Source organism: Diabrotica undecimpunctata, chromosome 8 (assembly GCF_040954645.1).
Source record: "Diabrotica undecimpunctata isolate CICGRU chromosome 8, icDiaUnde3, whole genome shotgun sequence".
NCBI lineage: Eukaryota > Metazoa > Arthropoda > Insecta > Coleoptera > Chrysomelidae > Diabrotica > Diabrotica undecimpunctata.
This window is the reverse complement of record NC_092810.1, coordinates 30,148,747-30,162,586: the sequence shown is the minus strand read 5'-3', so window position 1 is coordinate 30,162,586 and position 13,840 is coordinate 30,148,747. Positions and strand designations below refer to the sequence as shown.

Sequence of the window (13,840 nt, the reverse complement as noted above, 5' to 3'; positions counted from 1 at the left end):
TAACCTTACTTTTCTCTGCCTTTTATTTGAGGGTGTTTTAGGACATTTCCCACGAAGTTTGTGTTGTTTTGAACTAATTTGTGTTGTTTTTGGTAATTAGTGAGTTTGTTTCGTTTAATTACATCATGGATATTAAGCGTGAAAAGATTATCAAGTTAATTGAACACATTTTTATATCACAAAGAGAAATTGCAAGAACCTGTGTAGTGAGTCAGGGGATAGTAAGCAAGATTTTGAATCGTAAACGAGAAACGAGATCAATGGATGTGAAAAGGTTAGGAAAATACGGAAGAAAGTGAAAAATAACACAGCAAAATGAAAGATTTTTACTTCGAAAAAGCAAATTGGATCCCCAAAAAAACAAGCTAAGGGCCCCAAGTGATTAGTGTTCGGAAAATACTTCTGGAGAATGGTAGAAGGGCAATGAGTCCACAGAAAAAAAAACAGCTTCTAACTGAACGAATGAAGAAACACAGACTATTGTGAGCCAAAAATACGCTAATTGGACTGTAGACAACTGTAGACATCCAACCTAACACCATCTCACATTGATCAAACAGTAAAACATCCAGTGAAAAAAAAATGTTTTGGGTATGTTTTTCATACATCTTTGGTATCAATTGAAGGCATGATGAACAGGCAAAAATACAAATCCATGTTGGAACAGCGTTTGGACACAGAACTCCAAAAATGTCAGCCCCAAGGAAGAGCGATTCTGCAACAGGACTCTATTCTCTGTCACAAGTAAAAGCCAATGATGGATTTTTTCAAGAATAAGAAGATTAATCTTTTAGATTGACCCGGTAGTTCGCTAGACCTCAACCCCATTGAAAATTTATGGGCCATTTGCAAAGCTTGACTCCGCAAAATCGACTGTACTACAGAAATAAAAATGATAGAAGCGGTCATTTAGGTTTGGTTTCGAGGTCAAAGAATATCTGAGAACTGTCAGAAGCTCGTAGAATCTATGCCAAAACGGGTAAAAGCAGTTCCAAAGGGGGACATATTTCGTACTAAATAATATAAGTTTACCTTTATGGTTTTGTCAAAATTTATTGTTTTTTAAATATACTGTTTTTTCAATAAAACAGCCTATGATTGCAGTAATTCGCACAGTACTGTATTTTCAAAGGCCCTCTATTCACCGTTGCCAAATTTCCATATTCTGGCCTCCTGTTACGGGGGCCATATGAGAGATGATATACCCTCATCACCAAATGTCAAAGAAACAGACCCTCTTCTGTTTCTTTGGCTATTCCTTTTACAAATCTATAGTAAAAAATAAAGGTAAACTATCTTCTTGAGTTTTTATTTCTATTCCAGGAAAATTAGTAGACTCCTGTAGCAAAGATTGCCTCTTTACCGCCGAATACCACAGCGGACAATTAGCACTGAGGGATCGCAACGGACAGTACTTGAGCCCTATAGGTTCTAAAGCAGTTCTCAAAACTCGGTCCAATACAGTCACCAAAGACGAGCTTTTCTCGTTGGAAGATTCCCTCCCGCAGGCCAGTTTCGTCGCCGCTTTGAACACCAGATTTGTCTCTGTCAAACAAGGTAAGTTTTTAAATACTTTTTATGTAACCGATAATGTGAAAAATTAGGAAAAGGTTGCGGTATAATAAAGAACTGTTTTACTGTAATATTGCTCTAGAATTGCGAAGATAAGGAAAATTACGCCTGCAATATGGTCTGTACAAATTGGTCTCTTAACAGATCCTAATAATTTTAATGCTATGTTATGAACAAGTTCATTAATATGAAAGCCAAAAGCTAATGAAGTATCAAGTGATACTAGCAATTCTTCAACTGCATTTTTAGATTTTAAAATTTCCCCATCAAGTTGTTAATAAAAGAGGATGCTACTACATGACACTTTCCAACATTTAACTTCACACCATTCACGTTACACCAATCACTAATAGTCCAGTTCTATGCGATTTGACCTTTAAAAATCATACGAACAAGCTAAATTTTGCTGAGAATATTAATTTTTGGACCCCAAAAAAGTTGGGGCCCAAAAAAAAAAATGTAAAAATTGCGTATGAAAGCTGCACTTTTCGCCTTTAAAATGCATTTTGTGTTTTGTCGATAGGGCACTCTGATCAAAAGATATGGAATTTTTACCTTGGAGCTGATACAAATTTTATTGGACATTGATTTCGCGCGCGTAATTGACATTTAAAATCGACGGTCGCATCAAGCGTTGTTTCTGAGAGAACGGTTAATTCTACACAAAAAATTCGAATAAAACAGTTGTGTTCGAAAATATCTCAGCTAGCCAATCTGATGGTATTTTACCTGTGTCATATATCTTATTGAATAGCGCTATTATTAAGTCTAGGCTTTTACGGATGGTAAATATATAATAATATACAGTGGGAGGCAAAACTATGGAATAAATTCACTTATGGATTTTATGGACATGATGAATTTTAAAGTCTATTTATATTGCATATTCCCAACATAAACAAATTATCGAGGCCTAAAACGCACGTGTTCCGACGGTATTCGCCTTCTCATTCGCAAAAAGACTAATAAATATGATTTATCGTCTTGAGCAAGAATGATTGTCATTTTACAGGTCCAAACTGCTCACACACGCTGAACAACGTTGAACAAAAAGTCGAGTCCAAAATGTGGAAATTGAACAATATAATAGAGACATATCGAACCAATAATAATAAATCCAAACGAAGAAAACAGCACATGTAGCTCCTGAGACTCTGAATAATTTAAATGATATATTTTTATTGAAAAACTTATGATCATACTACTTAAAATACTGTTATGTATATCTTAGTTAATGAATATTTTATTTTAGCAAATTTTTCTTCAATGGAAAATTAAATCTTACAGTTAAACTTCAAGCCATTCTTACATTCTTAACCCTTCGCGGCACGGGAGAATTTGTTTTACACCAAAGGTCGGGTGGTGTCTAAGAGACACACATTATGTATTTACATACTTTACAAAAAATGAAAAAAAATTTTTATGATACAATTTTTATTGTCTACCTTCTTTTATAACATAAAACATATTTTATCAATTTAAACAAACAACAATTCTCTATTTGGAATTGATACAAGCAAACCTAAAAAAAAGACAACAATGGTAAATTTTTGCAAATATTTCTCAAACTTCAAAATTTTGTGTAACACAATCTTGACATATTCCAGGCAAAGCCATTTTCTACATTTTTTGCAACAATATCTTGTTTTCCGATTTCGACAGTAGTAGCATCTTCCATGTTGTACACCGTCAGTTGATTGTCGTATGGACACTTTTGAACTCGTTAAACGCTGTGAAATAGCATGCGTTTCTCGTTTTAAGTGCATGTTTTTTGCTCGAGAATTAATGCTTTCTTTAACTAAATCAAGACCAACATTTTTGAGATAAATATTCCTGGCCAAATTTTCGTCGGGATTGTTTGCGTTGTAAACTACATGTCCATTGATGCCGGCAATGTTTATTATATTATATAATATTACCATAGGCCATCTTTTGGTGTTCCTGCTAACATTGTAGGCAGCTGATTTTTGATCAGCACAGTCTACACCACCTTTTGTGATGTTGTAAAATGTGATAATTTTAGGTTTATTTTTTTCACCAGTTTCGGAATCAATTCCATCATCTGTATGTAGGGAGGAGACAGCAAGAACCACTTTCCCTTTTTTTGGAATATGTGATACTAAGGTAATATTTTTCCCAAAATCAAACATTAAAGAATTTTCCACCACTCCCGGTCCGTCAGTTGACCAAAACTCCTTCAGATATAATCTACCTCCTTTTAAATAGAGATATAAATGTTGGTATTTTCGACAATTATGTTGATCATCGGATCGTCAAAAAAAGATTGAAAAGTTTCCGTAGACGTTCTAGCGTTTTTCGCACTTTCTATGGGACCAGGCAAATGTGACATTATATTGTGACTTCGAGTTCGCCCTTGCTGGTTTGTCACATGTTTATTCCATTTTGTAATACCATATTTTGCTGTATAATAAAGATGCCTATTACTACCTCTACAGATGCTAGTGCTAGCCGAAATTTCTGGAGTATCTTCAAAATCTAGCTCTTCTTCTGTGTCACTTTCATGGTGTAATGTTTCATAGATGTCTTCTTCGTCAGAAAAGCCTTTCTCTTCTAAATCATCCTCAGCTTCTACTTCATCATACAACTTGTGTAGTCTAGCTATTTCTGTTAAATAAGGATTCATTTTTAAAACGATTTACTACCTAAAATACTAAAAATTTGTTTCAACAGAAGTTACAGTAATAGTTTGAGTTAACGTACCGCTTCTCGATTTTGTAACTGTAAAGCTCGGGGAGTATCTCGTGGATAAAAATGCACTGCACAAACTCTCAGAGACTTAGAATCAAACTGCGACCTGGCGCATATGCTACTTCGCTATAATTCATACAGCTACTCAAGCTCCCGCACGTTAGAACTAACGGGTCTATTTGCAAATTGTAAAAATGTGATTGGCTTGTCTCACAGACACGCACCCGTGCCGCGAAGGGTTAATTCCAAGAAGTAAATATTTTTGTTTGGTTTTTACGCGCAATTGTCTACAGTTGGGAATATGCAATATGTATGAACTGGATGATATTTCTGTTTTTTAGTAAACGTAAAACAGATCTTTTAGAAATGCTTGTATCAACTGCAATTTGCGTTGAATTAATTTGAGGATTATCTACTACACTTAATAATACATCAAGGTTTACATTATCTTTTATTGGTGGACGACCAGCTGGTCTGGACATTTTAACCTGTCCAATTCCCCTAAATTTCTTCTCCATTTTACTAACAGTGGATTGTGTGATAGACGTATTCGGATAAGTATTTTATATTAAATAAATTATATACTATTGGTTGCGTTCTCGTTTTATTTCCATATCCAACCATAATTATTAATACTTTGATTTTTTGAGCCATTAATTATTTATTCATTTCATACATAAACTAGTTTATATAAGAAAATGCAAAGAACTAACTTTTTTTACTCCAACCAAGCCAACTCGACTTTTAAAAACTATACTTTTTGCTGTAACTAGTTCTTTTTAGTCTTAAATGGGAATTTATTTGTGTTTTTTGATAGTACTATACAGAACAGCAGTACTAAACATTTATTTTTAAATTTCAAGTGTTTTAATAGTAGGCAAAATGGGAGTATACAATTTCTTGTAATATAACATTGCCAATTCTGCAGTTACTGACGAAAAAAAGTAATATTGTAAAAAGAAGCATGAAATTTACATTCCGAACAACACCAGCAAGTCTAATTATATCGGATCCCTTTGTACATTTTGCAAAAAGTCTCGGCTCATAAAAACGTGAACAGGTTTTAAGAAAAGAGGATGAAATACGCCTCCTCTCATGGACTGAAAATGTCTTTATTTAGCATTGTCTTCAGATGACTTCTATAAAAGAGCAAACTTTATTATCCTGTCTTTTGTTTGATAAATAATGCGAGACGGGGAATTTTCTAATTAGCTAATTAATATCAATTAAGAGTTTACCTAAAAGAGAGCATGAAAGGTTTTTTTTATCGCCCAAGACGAATTGTTACATTTGTATGTAAATATTCACAACTTAGGAATATAAATCCGGATTTGAGTTTATTACATTATAATTTTAAAATATTGGCCAGATAGCCAAGTGGTCTAGACAGCTGACTCGCATTCGCTTGAGCGTCGAATCGTTTAGTGGCGTTGGTTCGATCCCTGGCCGAGGAACAGGAAAAACAAACATGCCAACATAAAAGTTTAAAATGGTAAATGAATCTGCTACTAAAAACACTCTGGTGTCTATGGAAAATTGTCACCCTATCTTTATACTACGCCATTTAGTAATATTAAAGCATTTATTTTCATTAATTATTCAATTATTTGATTGGATAGCATAGGGCTTAGTGAATCTCCCTGTCGTACTCCATTACATGTATCTATAAGTTGTCAATATAGACTGCAGACATTTTATCGGCCGATAGTTTGGTCGGTTTCTTAATCCGTACTGTAAGCTGTGAGGACGGAGAGGTATGCATACATATGCGCACATTAAACCGATTCATTATCGGCTGATAAAAGAGTTTGATGGGCTTCCCGACAACGATTGTTTATCGACTGATAGTTCAGTTCGCTCCTAGCTTTGGCGTCCGTACTTGCTCGGTGCTATTATTTTTGGAATATTTTTGCGAGAAAATGATATGCCCAATTCACAATCGTTGATTGAAGAAACGTTCGTGATAAAGTTAATAGAGGAAGTCGAGCAAAGACCTGTGCTTTTTTCACACAGATTTCCCTAGAAACCCTACAGTTTTCATATTTAACTCTCAAATATATGATTAATTGTATCAAATCTGATTGATTTTATAGTCACTAATAGAAATAATATTGGGATTCATAAGGAACCAACGGAAAGAAATGGCTGTTTAAAGGAAAGGAAAATAATAATCAACACAATAACGTACCTGAATTAAGACACGAAATAGAAATCAGTTTTCATGAAGTAGAGATGGCCATAAATTCACTCAAAAATAGAAAGTCACCAGGACCAGACGGTATAACCCTAGAGATAACAAAACTTATACAAAAACTAATATTGCACTGCAAGATACCAGACGCATGGAGAAGCAGCATAATGATACCAATGTTCAAGAAAGGAGATAAAAAAGACCCCAACAATTATAGAGGTATACATCTACCAAACACCGCACTTAAGCTTACCACAAAAGTCCTAACCAACAAAATCAATAAACTAACAACAGATGAACAACAAGGATTCAGATCCGGAAGATCCTTCGTAGATGCCGTATTTGTACTAAGACAAATCACAGAAAAGGCCATCGAGTACAATAAACCAGCATGTCTATGTTTTATAGACCTGACAAAGGCTTTCGATCGCATCCAAGTCGATGACGTCTTACACCTGCTGTATAAAAGAAACATACCAATCAATATTATACAAACCATCGAAAACATCTACTTCCATAATCGAATACAGGCAAATATAAATGGAAAACTAACACTGTGTTAATTACCAGTACAAAGCGGAGTCCGACAGGGTGACTCGTTAAGGCCACTTCTCTTTAATATAATAATGGACGAAATAATACGCCGAGACAAAAGATGAGCCCCAAAGATTAACACACATCTTCAATACAACAGCCAAGAAATACAATATGATAATATCAGCAGAAAACACCAAATGTATGACAACATCTAAATACCCACTACGATGTAAAATCGAAATTGATGGGAAAATAATAAAGCAGGAAGCAAGGTTTAGATATCTGCGAATAGATATAACTAGTTACGGAGATGTTGAAGAAGAAGTACGACAACAAAGCTTAAAAGCAGTAAAGCGGCGGGATTTCTTAATGACACAATCTGGCAGAACGAACACCTAAGACAAGATATAAAAACAAGAATCTATAAAACATCAATTAGACCTATATTAACATACACGGCTTAGACAAGACCTGACACGAACGAACACATTAGTAGAATGACAGGATAGAATAGTACGAATAGCACGAGATAGGAGCATAAGTCACCAAATGGACGAAGAAGTATTGGCAGGTCAAGAAAAAAATAATGCGACAATTTAAACAATTTAGGAGCCTATTATTGAAGAAGAAACAGGCTTTAAAGCCTACATACAAGAAGGAAGAAGGCGAAGAGTCTCCTTGATTTAATATTTTAGTACTCTCAAAGGCATAAGGGATAGAATCGTGGCTGAACTTACATTGAAATCCGACGATCAAAAATATTTTGTTAAGATTCTATATACCCATTCCCCAGTATACGAGCATTTCTACACAATAACCTCACATCCGACATACTTTCTTTGTAAATCTTAATTAGTAGACTGTTTTCCGAGCATCTATTCTATATATACATAGGTACATGTGTTTTACGTTTGGAGGTCGAGGAGTGACATTGAAATGCGCAATGACAACAAGAACAGCTGCAAAGCGGCCGTACTTAACCTAAGAATGCTGCTTAGACTTCTATTATGTTGTCTTTCATTTTTTATTTCGCATTCTGAAGACTGGATTGAATCAGTAAATCAACCGTTCAACTTGTGACGCCCTATTAACGGGATATTAAAAAATATGTAGATATTTTTTGCTCCTAATTGATTAGTTTTACGATAGAAATGTTTTCAGTAGCAAAATAATTAAAAGGAAGAAATGTTTATTAATTTTATTTAATTATATGCTCAAAGTGTCTTGCTTGTTTGGTTTGAAAACACTAAAATTTTATACAAAAAGCTGATTTCTTCTTCTGGTACCTTACCACTCACTTTCCAACGCCGCAGTACGATTTTGTAAGCAGAAACTGGTCAGTTTCTGCTTACAAGCGAAGCATCAACATCTCCAGAAGATGCCAACCCCTAGTGTTGGCGAAACGTCGAGAACAAATCTCAACAGAAGACAACGGCCCAACAACCCGAATAAACAGTTTAATAAGTATAGAGGGATTGTTTGATTTTATAGAACGTAAGAAAGTTTGCCGAACGCTGCCCATCCCATTCTTACTCGTCTCGATATTTCGGCTGTTTGATTTTCTCTGTTAGCTCTGATTGCTTGTCCTAGATAGATATACTCATTTACCTGTTCTATTTTTTCTGTTTGTATTTTTATTGCCTCTTGGTCTTCCGTGTTTGTCATTACTTTTGTTTTCTTGAAGTTAATTTTTAGGCCTTTTTGCAGTGATTTTTCATGAAGTTCATTCAGCATTAATTCTAGTTCTTGTCGTTCCAAGGAGATCAGGAGTATATCATCCGCATATCTAAGGTGATTTAGGTACTTTTCGTTAATACATATTCCTCTGTTTTCCCAATCTGTTGATTTTATTATATCTTCGAGGGTCAAGGTAAACAGTTTAGGTGAAATTATATCGCCTTGTCGGACTCCTCGTTTAACTTTTATATTATCCGTTATTAATTTGTCGTCCAGAATTACGGTCATGGTTGCGTTTTGGTAAATATCATGTATCAATTGTCGGTATCTTGAATCTATGCTACTATTGACCAGAGCTTCTTCCACCGCCCAGTGTTCAATGCTGTCGAAAGCCTTTTCATAATCTACGAATGCTAAGTACAGCGGAAGGTTGTATTCATTGGTTTTCTTAATTAAGATTTTAAGCGCATGTAGATGGTCGATTGTGCTGTATCCTTTCCTGAATCCGGCCTGTTCCACTGGTTGGTAGTTATCAAGTTTATAGGTTAGTCGGTTGTTTATTATTCTTGTGAAGGTTTGATATAGTTGTGACAAAAGGGAAATAGGACGGTAGTTGTTTAGGTCTGTTCGGTCTCCTTTCTTATGTATTAAGATTGTGTTGGCATTTCTCCATTGTTTAGGTATTTTACCTTCAAACAGACATTTGTTGAACAGTATTTTTAGCATTTTTTTTATCGTGTCTCCTCCTTCTTTTAGCAGTTCCGCCAGTATTTTGTCCTCACCGGCCGCTTTATTTCTTTTCATGTCGTTTATGGATTTTTCGATTTCATCTTCAGTTATTTCTGGTAATATCTCTGAGCCAACATTTTGTATTTTCCTCGAGAGATTCTGTTTAGATGATAGTGGTGGGTCATTTTTAGAACTGTATAGGTCTGTGTAATATCTTTCTGTGATTTTTACTATTTCTCCTAGATCTCTTTCTTCATTGTTCTCAGCTTTAAGCATGATTAGTTTTCTTTTTTCTATATTTGTCTTCATTGTTTTTAAACTTTTGTTCTTTATGATTTTCTTAATGCGATCTTCTTGGTATTTCTTTAAATCTTCCTTTATCAGTTTTCTTATGGTTTTGTTCAGTTCGGTAAACTCCACTGTATTTCTTTTGTTATCATTCAAGAGTTGTCGTCGTTTTTTTAGCATATCTTGTGATTTAGTGCTAATTTTTTGTTGTTTTCGCTTTTGTTTATTAGCAATCTTCAGGCCTGCTTCTAGTAGTTCTGTTGTTATTTTAACGTTTAATTCGTCTAGTTGCAAACCCTTTAGCTGTGATATGTCACTTCTTTTTAGCTGGTTTATGTATTGCTCTTTGCGTTCTTTAAGAAGTTCTGTATCTATCTCTTTTTTAGATGGTTTAAATTTTTGTCTGTCTGTTGTGGCGTTAATTTTGATTTTGGCTCTAACAATTCTGTGATCACTTCCTACGGAAATCATGTTTATGACTGTAACGTCTTGTACTATGTTCTTTTCTTTGGATAGGATGTAATCAATTTCATTTTTTGTTGAACCATTGGGTGCGATCCACGTTCATTTTCTCTGTGGTTTTTTATTGAAAAAGGTATTCATCGCATATAGACCGTTCGTTTCCATATAGTTCATCAATGTTTCTCCTCTTTTGTTTCGTGTTCCAAATCCAAAGTTGCCATTATTATACTTATAAAACATAAAATTCTTCGTCTTGAATCATACAATCCAACTATGTAACTTGCTTTGCTGTAATCTAAAGTTCTGGTAGCTAAAAAACCTTATAAACAAATTATATGCCTTTATTAATAAAAAATATTCGTTTATAATTGTTATGACTTTGTTATAAATAATATTTCGATTAGAATTAAGGTTTAATTTTAAAGCTGGTAGTTTTTTCTTTAATTTGACCTATTATTAAGTTATTTTACTCAAAATGCAGCCCAGTTACAAACAAAAAATCGCCTAAATGTCGTAATTTTGGCAATGTTTGTGCACGAACTTTGCAATATCTCCGGTTCTAAGTATTGGACAAAGGTTTACTAAAAATCATTTTATATACTCCAGTCGTCAGAGACGAAAATGCCACTCAACCCCTAAAAACCATACGAACAAGCTGAATTTTGCCGAGAATATTAACTTTAGGACCCCAATAAAGATGCAAAAAAATTATCACTTTTACCCCCGAGCTTCCCCCTAAAACGCCCCTCGTAGGCGGGTAAAAACACAAAAAAATCGATTTACCTAGAACCTACGCCGCAGAAAAAACTGTTTCCAAGAAAAAATATATCTGAGATAATTTTAAACAAAAATGTTTATTATCACTTTTTCTGTAGAATGAACCGTTCTCTCAGAAACAACGCTTGATGCGACCGTCGATTTTGAATGTCAGTTACGTGCGCGAAATCAATGTTCAATAAAATTTGTATCAGCTAACGGTAAAAATTCGATTACATTTGATTAAAGTGTCCTATCGACAATAATCAAGATGTGTTTTAAAGGTAAAGAGTTTAGATTTCGTATGCAATTTTTTTATTTTGCCGCAAGTAAACTTAGATTTTATAAAGGTGTTAAATAAATAAACGTGGCGCGATTTTTGCCATTTTTTATGATTTTCATGAGATCAATACAATCTATCCCTTTTATTAACTGTGTAGCGTTTTAAATTTTATAATACGTCCCTGTTCGTTTATCTCGTCAGTACGCATAAAGATTGCCATAAAATCTGTGTTTGTCTTTTACGAAAATCCTTAATGCGTAAATAACGCTGGATATATTTTTTGTCTATGTGTACTTTCAAATCCCATAACCTTTTGTTACAAAGTCAGGTAGAACTCCGGTTTAAAAACTACGTGCTATTTTGTTAATTTGTATTATGTTATATCTATTTCGATAAGTTTTTGTCGCCTAGAGGATTATATTTCATGATGCCCCCTAATATAAAAAAGAGTTTTTATAAGAATAAACTGGAATATTTAAAAAGTTGTTTTTGTCGCTTAGAACGAGGGTCCGAGGTATATTTGTTTGTTTAGGTTTTGTAAACGCAAGGGGGAGAGTTATTTTATGGCGTGGAATTTGTAAAATTTAACGCAAATAGGAGTCGACATTTAAGTTCCAAGCAGGGCAGACGTGCTACAATGTGAGTCGAGCTAAGGAAGTCTAACAAAAAATTTGAAATGTAAAATCTGGGACAATTTTTGAATCGAACAAGCGATTCAACTTTTTTGTAATGTTCTCATACCAGTGGACGTGATGATACTCTTTGCATAGGCAGTTCTGTCAGAGTGGTCACTGGAAGATTTGAACAGATACTGGAAATTTTTGAAAAATATTATATAGAATGTCCCCGTCGACAGCTTGATTCCTCCACCAAGTTCCTGTTTCAATAGTTCCTGCCTGAGTACGGAAATGGTTTCCTGTTTTCCATTTTGAAAATCTGTCCAAGTAGCTTTCCAGAGATGTAGCAAGTTTTTCCTTTACAAAGTTAAGTGATTATGTGAATTAAGGTAACAATTTAATATATTAATTCTCCCAAGTTATAAAGACATTTTTAATAATTTGCTTTCATTAAAATAAAAGAATTTGTAATAATTAAAGTTTTATATTATTTTTGTCGTAGCTAAAAAATGTCATATTTTATTCTGTCTTAAGTTGTTATGTTGACATATGACATTTCGCTTTAATCCATTGTTGTTATAAGACAATTTTAATTTGATTATTTTATATAAAAGATATTCCATATGTAAGATTAAATTCAATAATATTTTTCATAAAAAGGATATCCATAAAATTTTGATAATCTAAATTGGCCATATTATAACCTAGAAACCATTTAAAACATGTTGTATAATATGTTCTTGTAAAATCTGTATTTTTGATAACTGTTTGTTTAAGACAAAAATAAACGTTTAATTTGTTTCTCTGGTCTATTTTAAGTGTTATTTGAAAAATATATTTTTTTCTATATTTTTGATGTTCCATAATTATTTCCCTAGTTACAACTAGTGGTTGTAATAGGTATAATTAGGCACCTCAAGTGGCGCCCTATATTAAATTTCTTGAGGTGTTTCCGGTTTATTTTCATTCTGTTTGCCCCAAGAGATTTGTATAAGTACCCCTTTATTTCTTTTTTTTGTAGTTGCCCCAATCCAACCCTCATATCTTCAACTTATCCACGACCCAGCTCTCCAACAACCAACTGTGTGTCGTACGCACTAGTTCCGATTATTTTGTTTGCCCAATCTTGTCCCCATATTCTTACCCTGTGGTAAGCAAAAATATCGTTACAACTGGCCACTATAAAGTTTAGATTAATAGAGCCTAACCTTCAAAACCTTCAGTTTTGAGTTTTGGCAACAAATGTGACGCATTTGAAATATGATTAAAAAGCGCTGGATTAAAACTTTCACATAACAAACAATCTAAAACGTTTAAAACTTTTTTTTTCAATAAAACTAGTACGTTTTTCAAAAGAAACAAACTTCTGCTATAAACTACATCCAAAACGGCCTTCGTGGAAGCATTTCCCGTGACGTGCGATTATTTGAAATATAATACATTAAATTCTGCGTTTCTTTTATATTTCAAATGTCTGATATTTGTTACCACAATTGAAAATTGAAATTTCATGTCATAGGTTTTAAAGACTAATCTCTAAAAATCGAAATTTTACTACGACTGGCCAATGAGAGTGATCAATTTTATTGATCTCACGAGAATCTTAAAAAACGGCAATAATCGCGCCACATTTATTTATTTAACACCTTTATAAGTTTATTCGCGGCAAAACACAAAAACTGTATACGAAAGCTGCACTCTTTGCCTTTAAAATGCATCTTGATTTTTTTCTATAGGACACTTTGACCAAAAGATCTGGAATTTTTACCGTCGAGCTGAAAACAAATTTATTGAACATTGATGTCGCGCACGTAACTGACATTCAAAATCGACGGTCGCTTTAAGCGTTGTTTCTGAGAGAACGCTCCATTCTACACAAAAATTGCTAATAAACATTTTTGTTTAAAACTATCTCAGCTACATTTTTTAATTGAAACATTTTTTGTCTACGACATACAGATTCTTAATAAATCGATTTTTTTGTGTTTTTCCCCGCTACGAGGGGGGTTTTAGGAGAAA

At 33.8% G+C, this 13,840-nt stretch overlaps 1 protein-coding gene across 1 annotated transcript in view; it reads left to right on the top strand.

The window, feature by feature from the left end:
* Window positions 1–13,840, top strand: part of sn (fascin domain-containing protein singed) — a 156,227-nt gene that overhangs the window by 81,284 nt on the left and 61,103 nt on the right. The window contains exon 5 of the mRNA XM_072539981.1: window positions 1,324–1,557. Coding sequence (XP_072396082.1) covers window positions 1,324–1,557 — 234 coding nt within the window. The remainder of the gene's footprint in view (window positions 1–1,323; window positions 1,558–13,840) is intronic.